The 19,292-nt window shown below is 40.5% G+C and overlaps 1 protein-coding gene across 29 annotated transcripts in view; it reads left to right on the top strand.

The window, feature by feature from the left end:
- The window catches only part of LOC138416307 (interferon-activable protein 203-like), a 72,965-nt gene that overhangs the window by 31,158 nt on the left and 22,515 nt on the right, over positions 1–19,292 (top strand). For 20 of the 29 annotated variants that reach the window (XM_069545150.1, XM_069545171.1, XM_069545210.1 and 17 more), the window contains 5 exons: positions 7,337–7,621; positions 8,532–8,659; positions 11,297–11,458; positions 12,944–13,111; positions 17,238–17,432. In XM_069545150.1, the coding sequence (XP_069401251.1) occupies positions 7,357–7,621; positions 8,532–8,659; positions 11,297–11,458; positions 12,944–13,111; positions 17,238–17,432 (918 nt within the window). In that variant the 5' untranslated portion in view covers positions 7,337–7,356. Of the gene's footprint in view, positions 1–7,093; positions 7,180–7,336; positions 7,622–8,531; positions 8,660–11,296; positions 11,459–12,943; positions 13,112–17,237; positions 17,433–19,292 lie in introns of all 29 variants that reach the window. The other 9 variants (XM_069545327.1, XM_069545346.1, XM_069545366.1 and 6 more) reach the window with 1 other exon arrangement.

Genomic DNA, 19,292 nt, shown 5'->3' with positions numbered 1-19,292 from the left:
GTATTTGCCATCTCCTTTCTACTGGTTGCAAGGTCGTGTCCCTCTTATTTGTGAAGTCTGCACCCAGTGGGTGGGGATGGATCTGTGCTTTGTGAAAGTTTCCTGTTGGGGAGACTGGTGTCTGCCCTGGTGAGTGGAGCTGGATCTTTTCTCTCTAGAGGTCAGTGCTGTGCTCAGTGGTTTGTTTTTTGGGGTGTCTGTGGGTTTGGTATGGCCTTGGGCAGCCTGCTGCTAATGGGCAATGTTATATTCTTGTTTAACTGATGGTTTGGTATGAGGCATCTGACACCAAACTTGCTAGCCTTTGGGTGGAGCCTGGTCTTACTGTTGAAATGGAGACCTTTAGGAGACTTCTTACTGATTAATGTTCCATGGGGTCAGAAGTTCTCTGGTGTTCGAATGTCCTGTACTCTGATCTCCCACCTCAGGGGTTCAGGCCCAAACCCTTACTATAGACTCAAGACTCCACAAGTCATACAGTACAAAAAGAAAGATATAGAAGAAAAAAGAAAAAAAAAAGTGTGTGTGTGTGTGTGTATATATATATATATATACATATACATATATACACATACACATATATAAAGAGTGACAGTAAGAAGAACGTCCTCCTCAGTCTTCTGTTGTCCTCACCACACTGTGAGCATCAGCCAATCTGCCTGCTCAGGAAGCCCACCAATATTTTTAGGAAGGCGGTCTCTGGACGTGCTGTGGGCACTCTGGGCTCAGTTCACACTCACATCTGGCCTAATTCCAGCTTGTACTTGCTTCCAAATCCCATAATTGCCCCCAAAGTCCACAATCTCAAGCTGATTGTGGATACTTAATCCACTGCACCTGTGGCTGCAGGAATAATTTCCTTCCTCTTCCTTGGTCACACAACCTCTGGTCCTCAGCTTTGGTTTTGGCCCTGCCTTTGGTGCCTCTTTGGTTTTGGCCCTGTCTTCTTAAATCTAGATTTAAGGGACTAGATCTGATAGACAGACTGCCTGATGAACTGTGGCTAGAGGTTTGTAACATTGTACGGGAGACAGGGATTAAGACCATCTGCAAGAAAAATAAATGAAAAAAAAAATCAAAATGGCTGTCTGAGGAGGCCTTACAAATATCTGTGAAAAGAAGAGAAGCAAAAAGCAAAGGAGAAAAGGAAAGATATACCCAATTGAATGAAGCATTCCAAAGAATAGCAAGGAGAGATAAAGAAGCCTTCCTCAGCTATCAATGCAAAGAAATAGAGGCAGACAACAGAATGGGAAAGACTAGAGATCTCTTCAAGAAAATTAGACATACCAAGGGAACATTTCATGCAAAGATGGGCTCGATAAAGGACAGGAATGGTATGGACCTAACAGAAGCAGAAGATATTAAGAAGAGGTGGCAAGAATACATAGAAGAATTATACAAAAAAGATCTTCATGACCAAGATAATCACGATGGTGTGATCACTCACCTAGAGCCAGACATCCTGGAATGTGAAGTCAAGTGGGCCTTAGAAAGCATCACTACAAACAAAGCTAGTGGAGGTGATGGAATTCCAGTTGAGCTATTTCAAATCCTAAAAGATGATGCTGTGAAAGTGCTGCACTCAATATGTCAACAAATTTGGAAAACTCAGCAGTAGCCACAGGACTGGGAAAGGTCTGTTTCATTCCAATCCCAAAGAAAGGCAATGCTGAAGAATGCTTAAACTGCCACTTAATTGCACTCATCTCACATACTAGTAATGTTCAAAATTCTCCAAGCCAGGCTTCAATAATACATTAACTGTGAACTTCCAGATGTTCAAGCTGGTTTTAGAAAAGACAGAGGAACCAGAGATCAAATTGCCAACATCCACTGGATCATCGAGAAAGCAAGAGAGTTCCAGAAAAACATCTATTTCTGCTTTGTTGATTATGCCAAAGCCTTTGACTGTGTAGATCACCACAAATTGTGGAAAATTCTGAATACCAGACCACCTGACCTGCCTCTTGAGAAACCTATATGCAGGTCAGGAAGCAACAGTCAGAACTGGACATGGAACAACAGACTGGTTCCAAATAGGGAAAGGAGTACGTCAAGGCTGTATATTGTCACCCTGCATATTTAACTTATATGCAGAGTACATTATGAGAAACGCTGGGCTGGATGAAGCACAAGCTGAATCATGATTGTGGGGAGAAATCTCAATAACCTCAGATATACAGATGACACCACCTCAGATATACAGATGACACCACCCTTATGGCAGAAAGTGAAGAGGAACTAAAGAGCCTCTTGATGAAAATGAAAGAGAAGAGAGAAAAAGTTGGCTTAAAGCTCAACATTCAGAAAACAAAGATCATGGGCTCCAGTCCCATCATTTCATGGCAAATATGTTGGGAAACAGTGGAAATTTTGGCTGACTTTATTTTTTTGGGCTCCAAATCACTGCAGATGGTGGTTGCAGCCATGAAATTAAAAGACGCTTACTCCCTAGAAAAAAAGTTATGACCGACTTAGACAGCATATTAAAAAGCAGAGGCATTACTTTGCCAAAAAAAGTCCATCTAGTCAAGGCTATTGTTTTTCCAGTAGTCATGTATGGATGTGAAAGTTGGACTATAAAGAAAGCTGAGTGTCCAAGAATTGCTGCTTTTGCACTGTGGTGTTGGAGAAGTCTTGAGAGTCTCTTGGACTGCAAGGATATCCGACCAGTCAGTCCTAAAGGAAATCAGTCCTGGGTGTTCATTGGAAGGACTGGTGTTGAAGCTGAAACTGCAATACTTTGGCCATCTGATGCGAAGAACTGACTCATTTGGAAAGACCCTGATGCTGGGAAAGATTGAAGGCAGGAGGAGAAGGGGATGACAGAGGATAAGGTGGTTTGACGGCATCACTGACTCAGTGGACATGAGTCTGAGTGAACTCCGGGAGCTGGTGATGGACAGGGAGGCCTGGCGTGCTGCAGTACATGGGGTCACAAAGAATCAGATGCGACTGAGATCCAGGTGTCTGTTCCCTCCCCAGACACAATGGGGTGAAAGTAACAACTTATTAAGGCTCACTTACTCAGTTGGACTTGGAAGAGGGAGAGGTATGTCAGACATAGTTATGGTATGTGCGGAGTGTCCACTGTGGCTGAGATCTTCGGCCAGTCGCCACAGTCTGAGGTGGGGTGTGTGTTTCCCCAGGGGAACTGGTCCCATGTCTTCGGTCCCTCAGCAGGGCCAAGTTGCACAGATTCCCAGGAAGGTATGAGCAATGACTTGTACCTGAAAGCAGCTTGGTGACAGCTGTGAGCCCTGAGGTCAAGACTGCAGTGGCCTCCTGTCCTCTGCCTCTGGCATCTACACTGGTCCATCCCCCCTCTGGGATCACAAATGCAGTTATGTGTAGTCTCACCTCTGGCACTTAGGCCGGATTTGGGATATCTATCTCTGGGGTTGCAGTCCACAGCCATGGCTCATGCCACTTACAGCACTCACAAAGGCGACATCTATGATCTGCGAGCACACAGTGTTAGAGGGTCTGTTGCCTCTGTGGCAGGCCCCAGGCTTTTCCCTGGACTCCCTAAGCTGTCATACTAGCATCCTCAGAGTATCTTCACAGCAACTCAATCCCAGTCATCTCCCTAGGGTCCAACCTCCAAAACTTGAGCCTCAGCACCCAACTCCCACTCATTGCAGTGAGCTTGCAAACAGTCTCGACTGGAAAGTGCTGGTCAGCAATGATATCTGTGGTGAATCATCTCCATTCTGCCTTCTGAGGACCTGTTGATGTGTTCCTCTCTGAGGTTCCGAAGCTCCGCCCATCCCTGCCCATGAAGGGGTTTCCGAGTATGAGGAAACTTTTTATCCTTCTTGGCTTCCTCCCCAAGGCATAGGTCCCTGTCCCAAGTCCTTTGTCTCTTCATTTTTCTATATCTTCTGTCCTACCTCATTCTGTGGAGGTTAGCTTGCCGTTTTGGAAGTCTGGGGTCTTCTGCCAGTGTTTAAAAGTCTTCTGCAAGAGGTTTTCCATATGTAGATGTATTTTTTTAATATATATAAATGTGGGGATAAATATATATATCTCTTTAATATATATAAATCTCTCCATCTTGCTCCTCTTGAAAATTCCTCCTGTATATTAATTTTGTATCCTTCAACTTAAGTGAATTCAATGATGAGTTTTAGTAGGTTTTTTGTGATGTCTTTATCTCATCTGCAAACAGTAACCATTTTAAATTTACCTTTGCAATTTGAATTCCTTTTATTTCTTTGTTTTTAGTTTGATTGTTGTGACTAGGACTTCTAATAATATGTTCAATTTAAGTGGGGAGAGTGGACATCCTTGTCTAGTTCATATATATATGGTTATTATAAGTTGCTAATCTAAGTTTAAATACATTTTAACAATGCTGCATTTCCTCCCCACTACCATGTTTAAAATTTTGACATCATATTTCACAACTTTTTGTTTTGTATATCCTTTAACATCTTATGTATAGATGATTTGACAACTTTTATCTTTTAACCTTCCTACTAACTTCATATATTACCTTTACTGTATATTTACATTTACTAATAAGATTTTTCCTTCTATGTTTAATGTTTCTTTTCTTTTTACTTGAAAAAGTCCCTTTAGCATTTCTTTTAACACTGGTTTGCTGGTGCTGAACTCTTTTATCTTCTGCTTGCCTATGAAACTTTTAATGTTTCTGTGAAATCTGAATAAATGCTTTGCCAGCTAGAGCATTCTTGGTTACAGAGTTTTCTTTTTCATCATTTTAAACATATCATATCCCTCGCTTCCTGTCTGCAGAGTTTCTGCTGAAAATTCAGCTGATAGCCTTAAAGGAATTCCCTTGTATATATGTTGCTTTTCCCTTGCTGATTTTAATATTTTCTCCTTACCTTTAATGTTTGCCAACTTAATTACAATGTATCTTAGCATGGTCCTCTTTGGGTTTACTCTGTTTGGGACTCCACATGCTTCCTGGACCCAGATGTCTGTTTCCTTACTGGAGTTAGGGAAGTTTTTAACTATTACATCTTTAAATATGTTCTTTGCCCCCCTTTCTCTCTATTCTCCTCCTGGGACCCACTATAATGATATGATAAATGATAACATGCTTGACATTCTCCAGAGTTCTCTTAAACTGTCCTCAATTTTTTTTCTTTTTTTATTCTGCTCAGCTTCACTGATTTCCATTATTCTGTCTTCCAGCTCAATGGTCTTTTCCACTGTATTGTTTGATCTACTGTTTACTCCTTCTGCTGTATTTTTCAATTATTTTACTCTTCATCTCTTTGTTCTTTATATTTTCTAGTTTTTTGTTAAAAATTTCTAACTTCTCGCTCTGTACATCCTGTCTTCTACCAAGTTTTTTTGAGCATCTTTGCTGTCATCTTTATGAACTATTTATTGGGTAGATTGCCTATCTCCATTTCACTTACTTCCGAGGTTTTATCTCCTTTCATCATTTGAAACATATTCTTCTGTAGCCTCATTTTGTCTAACTTCCTCCTTTATTTCTGTGTATTTGCTACATTTGTTACATTTCCTGACCTTAGGGAAATAGTCTTTTGTTGAACATACCCTACTTTCTGCATCCTTTCTGGTCACCAGAGCTATAAGCTCTAGGAGCACAAACCCTACTGTGAATTCTGTTTGTGAGGGATCCAGGTTGTGTTTCCCTCGTGTGACTCTAACGCCTGATGATCTGAGGTGGAGCTGAGATGGTGAGGCCAGTGCCACAGAGTGGCTGCAAATGCAAACTGTCTTTAGCAGAGAGGTTTGACTGCACAGAGACCATAATAAATCAATTGCTTGCAGACGTATCAAAACCGTTTTAGTGAATGGCAAAAGACAAGCTGTATCTGGTGGCAGGTTTTATAGTGGTAAGTGAGTTGATGTACTTTAAGTCAGAATTCAACACTTATTTTAGTCCTCATGTGGCCTGTCCATTATTTTATTTACCACTACCATTAAGGTCTCTTTTCCTCACTGTGTGCTAGTCTTGGTCACAATTTTTGTTAAGTCCATAAGTTAACCCTTGCCAAAATGATTGAAATACAAATGTCATACATACTGGAGAGCCACTTTGAAAAGTTGGAAAGACCCAATGATGAGATAGCAGAAGACTCTAAGATTGTAGGCCAAAGGAAAACTGAATTTAAAAGAAAGTATCAAGTCCTCTTAAATTACAAGCTCATTGCACAGGTAATTCACATTCTCCAAGCCTGCTTTGTATAATATGTGGTAACTAACTATCCAATGAAGCCATGAAACCTTTAAAATTTCCTTGCAACAGAGAGAAAAAGCACCCTGCATTAAATGCCACCTTTGGATTTTTTTCAAAAGAAAAACATATTACACAAAGAAAAGAAACAGTTTTTGTAGGCCACCACTTCATCAAATATGTCTGAACTGAGATTATTCTTAGTGCCTAACCACATTGCTAAAGCTATAGTGGCTAACCACATTGCTAAAGCTAAGAAGCCCTTTACTATATTATTGGTAAAGAGTTTATCCTGCCTGCTGCTAAAGACATTTGTTGTGAACTTTTAGGAGAGGCTGCAGTTCAAAAGGGGACAGTTGAAAAGAAAGTGTTCTCTCAGCTAGTATCATAACTGGATGAGCTGATGAAATACCAGAAGATATTGACACAATATTGTTCGGATTAATGAATCGCCCTGGTACCTAATCCAGACTGGAGAGTCTACTGGAGTGGGTTGCCATGCCTTTCTCCAAACTTTCAAATCTCCATACATTCTGGTGGAATATCTGGAGATTGTCTCAAAAGCATTGAAAAGCCTGCTTCCATTTTCAACATCCTATCTTTGTGGAGCAGAGTTTTCTCCAGTGACTAGAACCAAAATGAGATTACAGAGTAGACTGAGAATAAGCAACACACTCCAAGTGTCACTGTTTCTCATCACTGCCAAATGGGACTGTCTATGTACTAATGTGCTAAGTTGCTTTAGTCATGTCCAACTCTTTACAACCCTATGGACAGTAGCCCACCAGGCTTCTCTGTCCATGGGATTCTCCAGGCAAGAACACCGGAGTGGGTTGCCATGCCATCCTCCAGGGGATCTTCCTAACCCAGAGACTGAACCCATGTCTCTTATGTCTCCTGCATTTGTAGGCAATTCTTTACCACTAGCACCACCTGGGAATCCCCAGTTAGTTGCAGGAAAACAAGCTCAGGTCTCCCACTGATTCTGCATTATGGTGAGGTATATAATTATTTCATTATATATCACAGCATAATAATAGATACAAAGTACACAATAAATGTAATGTACTCAGATCATCCTGAAACAATCCCTCCACCCCACTTTGTGGTCTATATAAAGGTGTAACACTATATGTTATTTTTCTCTTGTAGGCACATCCCTAACTTGAGAGATGGGGAATGACTACAAGAAAATTATCCTGCTAAAAGGATTTCAGCACATCAATGATAAATGTTTTAACATGATTAAATCTTTACTTAAAGAAGATTTAAAACTGACTAGTAAAATGCAAGATGAATACGACAGAGTTAAAATTGCTGACTTGATGGAAATGAAGTTCCGAGGGCCTGCATGTGTTGACAAGCTGATAGAGTTGGTCAGAGACATAGATGAAATTAAAGACCTTGCCAACAGTCTTAGAAAGGAGAAGTTAAAAGGTAACTGGAAGAACCCTTATTTATCACTCTCTCTTACTGACCTCAACTTTGACCTTGAATTGGTCAAAGTTTAGACCTCTCTTTCCCAACTTGAGACTCAGTATCCATGACAATGGTAGCATTTTAGATGCCAAAAATTAACAACTTAGAGGATGTGTTTCCTACAAAGAGATCTGATGTGTTTTAGAGGGTGTATTTTGGGGGTGTGGGCAAAGAAAATAGTAGGAATTGATGAGAAAGTCTGAGGCTTCCATGCATTAGAAGATTTAGACAATGAAGAAACAAAATTAGAACATGTAGGATTTTGAAGTATTTAAATCAGTTAATATGCATGCTCTATTATCACATTTACTTCATCATTTTTATACTTTCTAGAAATAAATATGAGACAAAAACCTTAAGCAAAAACCTACCTCTCAGAGATGTGAAGAACTCACCTCTTATAAAACCACTGGATTAGAAAACATATTTGAAAAAATGAAATCCAGTATCACCATTTTGTCCCATCACAAGTTAGATTATATTTTCCTTCTCTGGTTTCAATAATTCAAATAGATCTTCTATAGGCATTGACCCATGACTAGCATCATGAAATTTTAGTTTATTAAGAGGAAGATAAATAATATGAGAGTTGTAAAAGGATTCGACTGAGATAGATGAGTCCAGAGAATAGGATGAGTATGCTTGTTGTACAGGGGACAAGAAAGGAGACCGCTGAGGATGTTCGAGTCAGAATCTGTACCTATGTTGTTACTTTGGCCACCTTTGGCCAAGTGAGGCTAATGCAGTAGAGGTAGATACAACCAGACCCAGATCCGCCAGCAGGAACTGAGAGGAAACACTATTGAAGGTGCTTCGTGTATCTCGACCAGCTCCTTTGGATTTACCATGTTCTCTTTTATGACATCAGCTATAAGGAGAAAAAAGGTAAAAGGAGCAACTCCAGTGGAAAACCAGGGTACGTCCAGTCTTGCGCAATCCACTTCCACCGCGAATGAAGCTTCGGGATCTGAATCAGTCAAGGATACACCTGTGAAGGTAGGATGGCTTAGGTCCCACAGAAGGAATTTTTCCTATGGCTCTTTTTATGAAAATTTGGTTCTTTATTCATTTCTCAATGTGCAAATAGAAGAATCAGAGAAAAGGGGAACCAGGGGCAGGGTGAAAATGAGTTTCAGAGTCAGTAAATTAATAGGTACTGAACCAGTCCATTCTGAAGGAGATCAGACCTGGGATTTCTTTGGAAGGAATGATGCTGAAGCTGAAACTCCAGTACTTTGGCCACCTCGTGCAAAGAGTTGACTCATTGGAAAAGACTCTGATGCTGGGAGGGATTGGGGGCAGGAGGAGAAGGGGACAACAGAGGATGAGATGGCTGGATGGCATCACTGACTCGATGGACGTGAGTCTGAGTGAACTCCAGGAGTTGGTGATGCACAGGGAGGCCTGGCATGCTGTGATTCATGGGGTCACAAAGAGTCGGACACGACTGAGCGACTGAACTGAACTGAACTTGACTACCCATTATGTTTCTGAACTACTGTGCACTTTAACTTATATAATTCTGAATGATGAAAATATGGAATCATTACTCTTCTTCTAGAAGTATATTAAAACAATCATATTAGGAAAACAGTTTACCAAAGTTTGCCAAAGCCTACCCAGATAACCACGATGGTATGGTCACTCACCTAGAGTGAGACATCCTGGAGTGTGAAGTCAAGTGGGCTTAGGAAGCCTTACTATGAACAAAGCTAGGAGGTGATGGAATTCCAGCTGAGTTATTTCAAATCCTTAAAGATGATGCTGTTAAAGTGCAGTGCTCATTATGCCAGCAAATTTGGAAAACTCTGCAGTGGCCAAACGACTGGAAAAGGTCAATTTTCATTCCAATCTGAAAGAAAGGTAATGCCAAAGAATGTTCAAATTACTGTATAATTGCACTCATTTCACATGCTTCCAAGATTATGTTCAAAATCCTTCAAGTTAGGCTTCAGCAGTATGTGAACCAAGAACTTCCAGATGTACAAAGCAGATTTAGAAAATTCAGAGGAACCAGAGATCAAATTGCCAAATACTGCGGGATCATAGGAAAAGCAAGAGAATTCTAATAAAGAGAACCATCTCAGATGGTAAAGAATCTGCCTGCAATGCAGGAGACCTGAGTTTGATTCCTGGGTTGGGATGATCCTCTAGAGAAGGGAGTAGCAAACCACTTCTGTATTCTTGCCCAGAGAATCCCATGGACAAAGGAGCCTGGTGGGCTACAGTCCATGGGGTCAACAAGAGTTGGACATGACTGAGTGATTAACACTTTAAACTTTGAACTCTGCTCCACTGACTATGCTAAAGCCTTTGACTATGTGCACGCTCAGTCACTCAGTCGTGTCTGACTCTTTGTGACCCTATGGGCTGTAACCCACTAGGCTTCTTAGTACTTGGGGTTCTCCAGGCAAGAATACTGGAGTGACTTGCCATTTCCTTCTCCAGGAGATCTTCTTGACCCAGTGATTGAAACCGTGTCTTCTGCATCTCCTGCATTGGCAGGTGGATTCTTTCCACTGTGTCACCCGGGAAGTCCTTGTCCCACAGCCCTTGCTGTACATGCATGCCATCCTTCTCTGTTGCTGCCAGCCCTCCCCCACTTTGACTGTGTGAGTCATAACAAACTGTGGAATATTCTTAGTGAGATGGGAATACCAGACCATATTACTTGCCTCCTGAGAAAACTGTATACAGGAAAAGAAGCAATAGTTAGAACTGGACATGGAACAAGGGGCTGGTTCAAATTTGGGAAAGGAGAACCACATGGCTGTATGTTGTCACCCTGCTTATTTAACTTATATGCAAAGTACATCATGCGGAATGCCAGGTTGGATGAAACACAAGCTGGAATCAAGATTGCCAGGAGAAACATATAACCTCAGATATGCAGATGACATCACTTGTGGCAGAAAGTGAAGAGGAACTAAAGAGCCTCTTGATGAAGGTGAAAGAGTAGAGTGAAAAAGCTGGCTTAAAACTCAACATTCAGAAAATGAAGATCATGGCATCCTGTCCCATCACTTCATGGGAAATAGATGGGGAAAAAGTGGAAACAGTGGCAGACTTTATTTTCTTGGGCTCCGAAGTCACTGTGGATGGTGACCACAACCATGAAATTAAAAGATGGTTGCTCCTTGGAAGAAAAGCTATGACAAACCCAGATAGCATATTAAAAAGCCAAGACATCACTTTGCTGACAAAGGTCAAACCTATGGTTTTTCCAGTAGTCATATACAGATGTGAGAGTTGGACCACAAAGATGTCTGAGTGCTGAAGGACTGATGCTTTGAAATTGTGGTGCTGAAGAAGACTTTTGAGAGTCCCTTGGACAGCAAAGAGGTCAAACTAGTCGATCTTAAATGAAGTCAACCCTGAAAATTAATTGGAAGGACTGACGCTAAAGCTGAAGCTCCAGTACTTTGGCTACCTGATGCAAAGAGCTGACTCTTTGGAAAAGACCCCGATGCTGAGAAAGACTGAGGACAGGAGAAGTGAGCAACAGAGAATGAGATTAACTAGAATGAGTATAATTAGAATCTAGTAATAAAAAGTTGATTTTCTAAGTAGTGAAGATGTATTTCATTTCTCATTGAAAACTACTAACCAGGCAGGGGAAATCCCACTTTTCAGAGAAAGAAAACCACCGAAACTAGTGAATCTAAGAGGATGAAGCTAACCAAGGAGGAGAGTCAGCTTCCAGGATCATCAGTAACGAGCACAGAGTCAACTAAGGGCCTTCTCCAGACTCCTCAAATGCCTTCACCAAAGCCATCCAGCAGTTCCTTAACCAAGGTACCATTTTCCTGTTCCTAATACGTGTCCCTCCTTACAACATATTATAAGAATACTCATGACCCCGAAAAAAATCTCTCGGTATTCCCTTTCTAGATACAAACTTCTTTATGCAATCAAATCACCCCAAAACTTATCAAATAAAATATTGAGGCAAATTAAATAAATGAATTAAAAAAGTGTTGAGGTCTTAGTGTGTTCTAAGTCCTTGGACTTTTGGACATTTTTACATTTACGAATAATTGCTGACCTTACAAATGTGACAGGCCTATGGAGGTGGCCAGGCAATTAGACAGGAACATAAGGGTATGTTTATCCCCAACATTTCGGTTTCCTTTCATCCCTTTTCTCTTAACCACACCTCTAGATTAGTTCTCAGCATTCTATGCTCCTTCCTATGTCAGGTATTTGCTCATAGGCTAATTCCTTGATTCACACTCATGATTCATGTTGCTTTAATGGCTAAATTAATTCAACCATCAGGTACCAGCCTGAATTCCTTCCTCAGCATGTCCTCACTGAGACACCCCTCCCCAAAACTTATAGATAGTCTCATTTTTTATCGCCGTTACAGAATCCTTTACTATTCCTGTATAGTGTGTATCACAACTTTAATAAATTTGTTTTTCTTCTCTTCTAGACAATGATCTTGGAGTATAGGTGCTCTATCAAAAGAGAATACAAGACAGGGGTGGGAAAGTGAGTCCACAGTTGTAGGCATCAACCTCTATCCCAACCTGGTTTTTATTTTGCCCTGGGTTACATGAAACCTGGAACTATGGAGTATGTGTCTAAGATGAATGGGCAGGAAAAGATTCCCCCAAGATAAGTGTCAAGGGTAGGCAAAGGCAAGATTTAAACCACAATCTCTAACCCAGTTTCTTACCCAAGACCCAAGCTGCCCTCTAACTCAGGCTATATCCTCACCACCACCCCGCACATTCCACTTGAAGACAGAACTCCTACATAAGGGGACTTTAAATTTGTGGTTTTGTTGTGGTTGTTGTCATTGTTCTTATTAGTCACAAGAGTCCATATTTTTCCCAGTAATATTTCTCAGAAGATCAGTAGGTTTGTAGAAGCCTATAGAATAGATACTAGAAACCCACTTGTGTCTTTTCTTGATGAAAAAGTCGTAGTTAACAGACATCCTTAAGTGCAGCCAACTTTAGACTGAGATTTACTTCTCTTATAGCCAGGGAAGTTTATCTACTTGCTTTGGCCAGTTTGCATCAGATGTAGGACCCAGATTCCATCCCCAAATCAATGAAATTTTGTCTGAGCTGTTAGTATTTGGAGAGTGAAATCTGTAATCATAGTTGAGGTAGGTAAAGGATAAGTAATACAGGTATTGGAATATGTGCTATCAGTCCAGAAAAAATTGAAAAGTTCAGATTCAACATTGAGAAAGAGAAAAGATGCTATATTCTGTGTGATTTTGAAAATCATTTTCAAGAACTAAGAAAAAAATCTATTTTTATCCAGAAAAAAAGTGACACAGCCACCACACCTAAGGACTTAAAAAGGAAGATGATATCTTATAACCAGAGTCAGCTTCCAGGAACTTCAGCAACCAGCTTGTGCCCAACTGTGAGCAGTGGCCAGATGACTCCAATTGTTCTACCAAAACCATTCAGCAATTTCTCAAGCAAGGTACCGGCTTTTTGATCCCATTCCTTGCACTTCTTACAAGAGAAGTACAAGAATTATCATCATTGAACTTCCCATTTAGTCATTTATTATACTTACCCCTTCATTTATCAGTGTTTAATCTGTGATCCCATTCTATTCTAACTCCTTGTTAATTTGGCTGTTTACCAAAGCATGAGTTCATGAAACCTCCAATTTTGAGAGGTTTACTCTCTTGTATTGAATAGAAAGAGGAGGGAAAGGTGACAAAACAAGTCAAAATGAGTGTGTCTTTACTTCATACATTCCACTTTCCTTTGGCCCTCTTCCCATTTGCTCACTGACCACATGGCAGGGTTCATTTTCAAAGTCCGGTGCTCCTTCTCAGGTCTGATATTTTGACATAGACACTTTTCATGTTTGAAATTACTTGTCTTGAGTTGCAAACTTTAATCTCTTCCTAGGGCAAGTCCCCACTGATACCTGCCCACTCTCAGAATATATTAGGTATTCCTCTTGCTTGCTTTCAAAGGTCAGTTTACTTTCCCTTTTTTAGCACTTACTGAAACTGTAATAAATGTACATTTTTCTTTGTTACTGAACTATAATATAAATTATAAGGTGCCTGTCAACTGAAAAAATCCACAACCTAAAAGTTAAGAATTATGCTTTATTCAGCAGACAAATATGAGGACTTAAGATGGGGACACAGATTCTCAGGTAGCTCTGAGAGAGCTGCTCTGAAGAAGCAAGAAGGGGAGGCAGGTTATACAGGAATCTTGTAACAAGGACCAGGCAGTCAGAACATCAAAATGTTACTGTTTTTAAAGAGAACCTGATGTCTCAAGTTAAAATTTAACACATTTTTATATACAGAAAGATGCAAAGATCTGGGCTCACAGACCCTTTGCTATAAAGTTCAGCTATCTGGGGCCAGTATCCTTACCCTGAGTCTCCTGAGGGGGCGCCGTCAGGATTGGCTGAAGCAGTTGACTGCTTGCTGGAGGGCATTTTGCTTCTATCCTGAGTTCCCTCAGGGCTTACAGTGTGGGCAGCTGTAATGCGATGGCTTGATGGCCACAACATCCTCAGTTTACTGATATGGCAGGCAGCGTTTTTCATTCGTAGTGCCCTGTTCCCAAGATAAGACCAGATCAGGGTGGAAAAATGACACACACACACACGTGCATCGACTCCTATCCTCGCCTGCCTTTATTCTGTCCTGATATGACCCTTGTGGTTACCATCACGCTGGGGTACAACACCTATTCCTGCAGCAAATAAGCAAGTGACAGGAGAAATAGGCCAAAGCAACATTTAAATCACGAAAATAGCTTGTCACCCAAGTTCCAAGCTGCCTAGGCTGAAGCCCTCTATACGAATCCAAGCATACCAGTTGAAGACATTTCTTTTAACATAATTGTTCAAGTTTTATCGTGTTATTGTTTTTATTACTGTTAACTCTGATAATTAGTAATGCCTCACGTAGTCTCTGTTTTATTTGTGGGATAGAGCTAGTAATCTGTGCCTGTTTGCCTCTAGGTCCAGATGGCCCTGGTCTAGTCATTGAAACCTTAGACCCACTGTCAGTCTGCTGTGACAATGACATGCATGTACACCACAAGTCAACTATGCTTTTCTATGCATACAGGCTTAGAATTGACACTTTCTAAGGTCCCATCTGCCTAAATTTGTGAAATAGTCATTTCTACTTTCATATGAATCATTCTGCTACCCCCCAAATCCCTGGGAGCATAGGAATCCCAGAGAGCCCCATCTATCCCCTTGGCTTCATACACCTAAAAACACCTTGCAGTCATTTCTCCTTTGGAGCCCAGCCACTTCAATAGGAGGCATGGAACAAGAAGGATCTGGCCATTCTTCTGGGAAAGAGCAGGAAAGCATTGCTCCTTCATCAGAGGGTCTCCCAACTATTTTTTCTGTGATATAGGCTATGTTTGGGATTCAGAGACAGAAGCAGACCAATATTTTCTTTGATTCATACTGCTGTGTCTCCGTGAAAGCAAATACCACATATTGGCATGATTTAAGAACCAGGTGGAGTTGTGAAGGACATAAGCCAAGGGAAAAAAATCAATTACTATTTTTAAATATTATCCACCCAAATAGTATATTTTAGGGATCTAAATCCTGCTTTTATGATGGAAGCTTTTGCTTTAACTGATTATGAAAACCAATCATGATGCTCTTGTCAATGTGATTAAATTAGTAGTAGAGGTTAATAGAAAACTTTCTTTAATAAAGTCCTTCCAATACCACCTCTATCTGGGGTTTCCATCAAGAAGACCAGAATTAAGCATGAAACATCTGTGGATCAGAGCAGAAACAGAAACCCCTGTGTCTACTGTAAAATAATAATGCAGTGATATTTCTATGTATGAGCACTTAATGGTGTTAGACTTTTAAGATGTGGGTTCTTTGTGTACATTATCTCATTTATTCTTTATAACACCACATGAGGATGCTATTGTTAATCCCACTTGGCATATGAAAATGCTGAAGTTCCTAGGGGTTAAAAATCTCCTAAGTCATGCAGGAAGAGTTGACTCATTGGAAAAGACTGTGATGCTGGGAGGGATTGGGGGCAGGAGGAGAAGGGGATGACAGAGGATGAGATGGCTGGATGGCATCGCTGACTCGATGGACATGAGTCTGAGTGAACTCCGGGAGTTGGTGATGGACAGGGAGGCCTGGTGTACTATGATTCATGGGGTCGCAAAGAGTCGGACACGACTGAGCGACTGAACTGAACTGAACTGAAGTCATACAGAAAATAAACATTAGAGCCAGGATTCAAATCTAGCTTAATTGAATTCTAAAACATGAGCATTTAATGGCATATATTGCTCCCACAGTCAGAGGATAGACTACTTCAATATCTGAAATTTACCTCTAAAAATTTACATATCAGATAATGTTATGTCTCAGATTTGTTTTCATATCCTAGGCTCTCAAGCCTTCTAATGAGAAATGAAGTGACAAGGGAGGTGAGAGAGTATTCTAATCAAGAAGCTACATGTCAGAGACAGTCATTTAAATCAGGTCCCTCATCTAAAGTTTTATCAACAACTGATACTTTATGAATTGGTTAAATGGATGCTCGAAGTGGTAACTGTGGCACTTCTATACTGTGCGTGTTAAGTCGCTTCAGTCGTGTCTAACGCTTTGCGACCCCATGGACTGTAGCCTGCCAGGTCCTCTGTCCATGGGATTCTCCAGGCAAGAATACTGGAGTGGGCTGCTATGCCCTCCTCCAGGGGATCTTCCTGACCCAGGGACAGAACCTGCGACTCCTGCAGCTCCTGCATTTTAGGCAGATTATTTACCGCTGAGGCACTGGTGAAGCCCTCTATACTGTAGAATGTTAGAAATAGTCTTTCATGGGTAAAACCTGAGATGGTCAAGAAACATTATTTCATAGACACTTCCTGCCCTGGCTTAAACAACTATAAAAACTCAAGTCCTAAAATTGTTTATGTATGGGTCTGTACCCTGGGTGAAATTGCAAATGGATATGTGCATTGTTCATAGTGATGAAAGATTTGGTTGCCTGATAGACTATGCAAAGAGAATCCCGCCTAAGGGTTTATGAATTTGAGGGAATATCTCTGGTATGTGGACAAACAAAGCATTGAAATGAAAGGAGACCTGGGTTTCCTAGATTTGAAGAGTGGAAGATAGAAACCATTTTGCTTATTTGGTAAATACATGAGGTAATGAAAGACTTAATGAGTAAAAACGTCCATGAATGCAGCCTATGTTGTTTTGAGACCATTATAACCTGACAGAATTTTCCAAGTGTTGTCTTTATTACTCCAAGTGTTGTCTTAGTGAAGTTGCAGCAGAGGTAGGGCCAGAATTCAAAAACAGACCAATGACATTGCAATTACCTGAGTTTTAACATCTGCAGAGAGAAGTTTGCAGTCCTAGTGGGGAGCCAAGCTGGGGAGGCATTGGGAGTGTCAGAAGATGTGCTCTTATTCCAGAGAAATTTGTTATTCCAGAGAAAATTGTCAGAGTGTGGATACTGTGGTGTGTCTGTGAGAAAGAAAGACAGAGAGATACAGAGTAAGATGGAGGGTAAGAGAGAAATGTTATTGTTCATATGATATTGAAAATCATTAACCAGAAAGAAGAAAATGCATGTCTTTCAACTGGAAAAATAGAAGACATAACCACTAGAACTGCTGACCCCAGGATGAAACTATCCCTGGAGCAGAGTCAGCTTCTGCAAATTCCAACATGCAGCGTAATGCCAACTAAGAATTGCCTCCAGACTCCTCAGAAGCTGCCACCAACCACATCCAGCGGTTCCTCAACCAAGGTACCAGATTCTCATTTTCAATATTTCCCTCTTTCTACAATATAATGACAGGCACCAGTAGAACCATATAAGAACTTCTCACTAATCCCTTTCAGTATCCAATTCTTTTTTCATTAGGTCACACATGTTGTTACTGAGTGTGTACTTTGAGGACCGACTGGCATTCAAATTCTGACTCTCACTACGCTGTCCCTTGCCTTAGGATAACCTATGGCCTAGTGTGCACCAAAATCATTCCTCTTCAGCAGTGGGTATAATTAGTAACTTGTTTAATTTTATTTTTGTGTTTCCTTCAATACTATGAAAGACAGAAAGTCTCCTTATAGTTTTCTCACTATGAAAGAGAGAACTCAAGGAGCAATAGGGTAGAGAAATATAGAAACAGAGCACTATTGTCTTTTTCTTTTTTCTTTTGGAAATGATATCATCCATATTAGGATGCAGAAATTTAGGAAATGAAGATACATGGACAAAGATAATTACTGTTAACTGTCTGAAATCTCCCCTCTATCAAATGCTCTCTTTTGGTAAATAGACTTTCTGATTGTACCTTTTGTTGTGTATATATAAAGAATATTAATTTGTTTCAGGTTGATCACATTACACATATTTTTCTATAATTCATTCTTTTTCTTTCATTTTGAAATGCTATTCAAGAAATGTAGATTTAAATTATTATTTTAACATAAAAATAATTACCTGATTATTTTGTAAATTAAATAATAATTCTTTGCTATTTGACTTTAGGCTCTTTCAGTGTTTCACAAACATACAATGATCATAATAAGAGCCTGTGTCCATCAGGCCTACTTTCATGACCCTGTGTATAGAATATAATTTTTTTCTCAAGTCCTGTGTACTTCTTCTCAAGATGCTGCTCATATTACTAGTAAGGAATTTGTTGTTACTGGTTAACTTGTCCTGGGAATGAGCCCCTTGGTACCTGATTTCTCTTTTGGCATTTTTCTCCTCAGGGTCCTGCCATTATTCTACCAGGAGTGTGTAGAGGAGGAAAAACAATTTGCCCTCTGCTCTTCTGAGGTCTTAACTGAGATCCCTTTTTTAAAACAAAGATTGTTGTTGTTGTTCAGTTGCCTAGTCGTGTCTGACTCTTTGTGACCCCATGGATTGCAACACGTCAGGCCTTCCTGTCCCTCACCACCTCCTGGAGTTTGCCAAAGTTTTTGTCCATTGCAACAGAGATGCCATCCAGCCACCCAGCCATCTCATCCTCTGATGTCCTCTTCTCCTTCTGTCCCCAATCTTTCCCAGCATCAGGGACTTTTCCAATGAGCTGGCTATTCACATTAGGTGACCGAAATACTGGAGTTTCAGCTTCAGCATCAGTCCTTCCGATGAGTATTCAGGGTTTATTTCCTTTAATATTGACTCGTTTGATCTCCTTGCTGTCCAAGAGACTCTCAAGAGTCTTCTCCAGCACCACAGTTCAAAGGTATCAATTCTTTGGCACTCTGCCTTCTTTATAATCCAGCTCTCACAACCATATGTGACCATTGGGAAGACCATAATCTTGACTGTATGGAACTTTGTCAGCAGAGTGATGTCTCTGCTTTTCAACACACTGTCTAAGTTTGTCACTACTTTCTGGCAAGAAGCAATCATCTTCTGATTTTATGGCTGCAGTCACCAACCAGAGTGATTTTAGAGCCCAAGAAGAGGAAATCTGTCGCTGCTTCCTTCTTTACCCCTTCTATTTGCCATGAAGTAATGGGGCCAGATGCCATGAGCTTACTGTTTTTTTTTTTTTGTAAATATTTAGTTTTAAGCTGGCTTTCTCAATCTCCTCTTTCATATTCATCACGAGGTTCTTTAGTTCCTCTTCACTTTCTGCCATTAGAG

This window comes from Ovis canadensis, chromosome 1, assembly GCF_042477335.2.
Source record: "Ovis canadensis isolate MfBH-ARS-UI-01 breed Bighorn chromosome 1, ARS-UI_OviCan_v2, whole genome shotgun sequence".
Classification (NCBI taxonomy): domain Eukaryota; kingdom Metazoa; phylum Chordata; class Mammalia; order Artiodactyla; family Bovidae; genus Ovis; species Ovis canadensis.
This window is presented reverse-complemented; position numbering and strand designations above follow the sequence as displayed.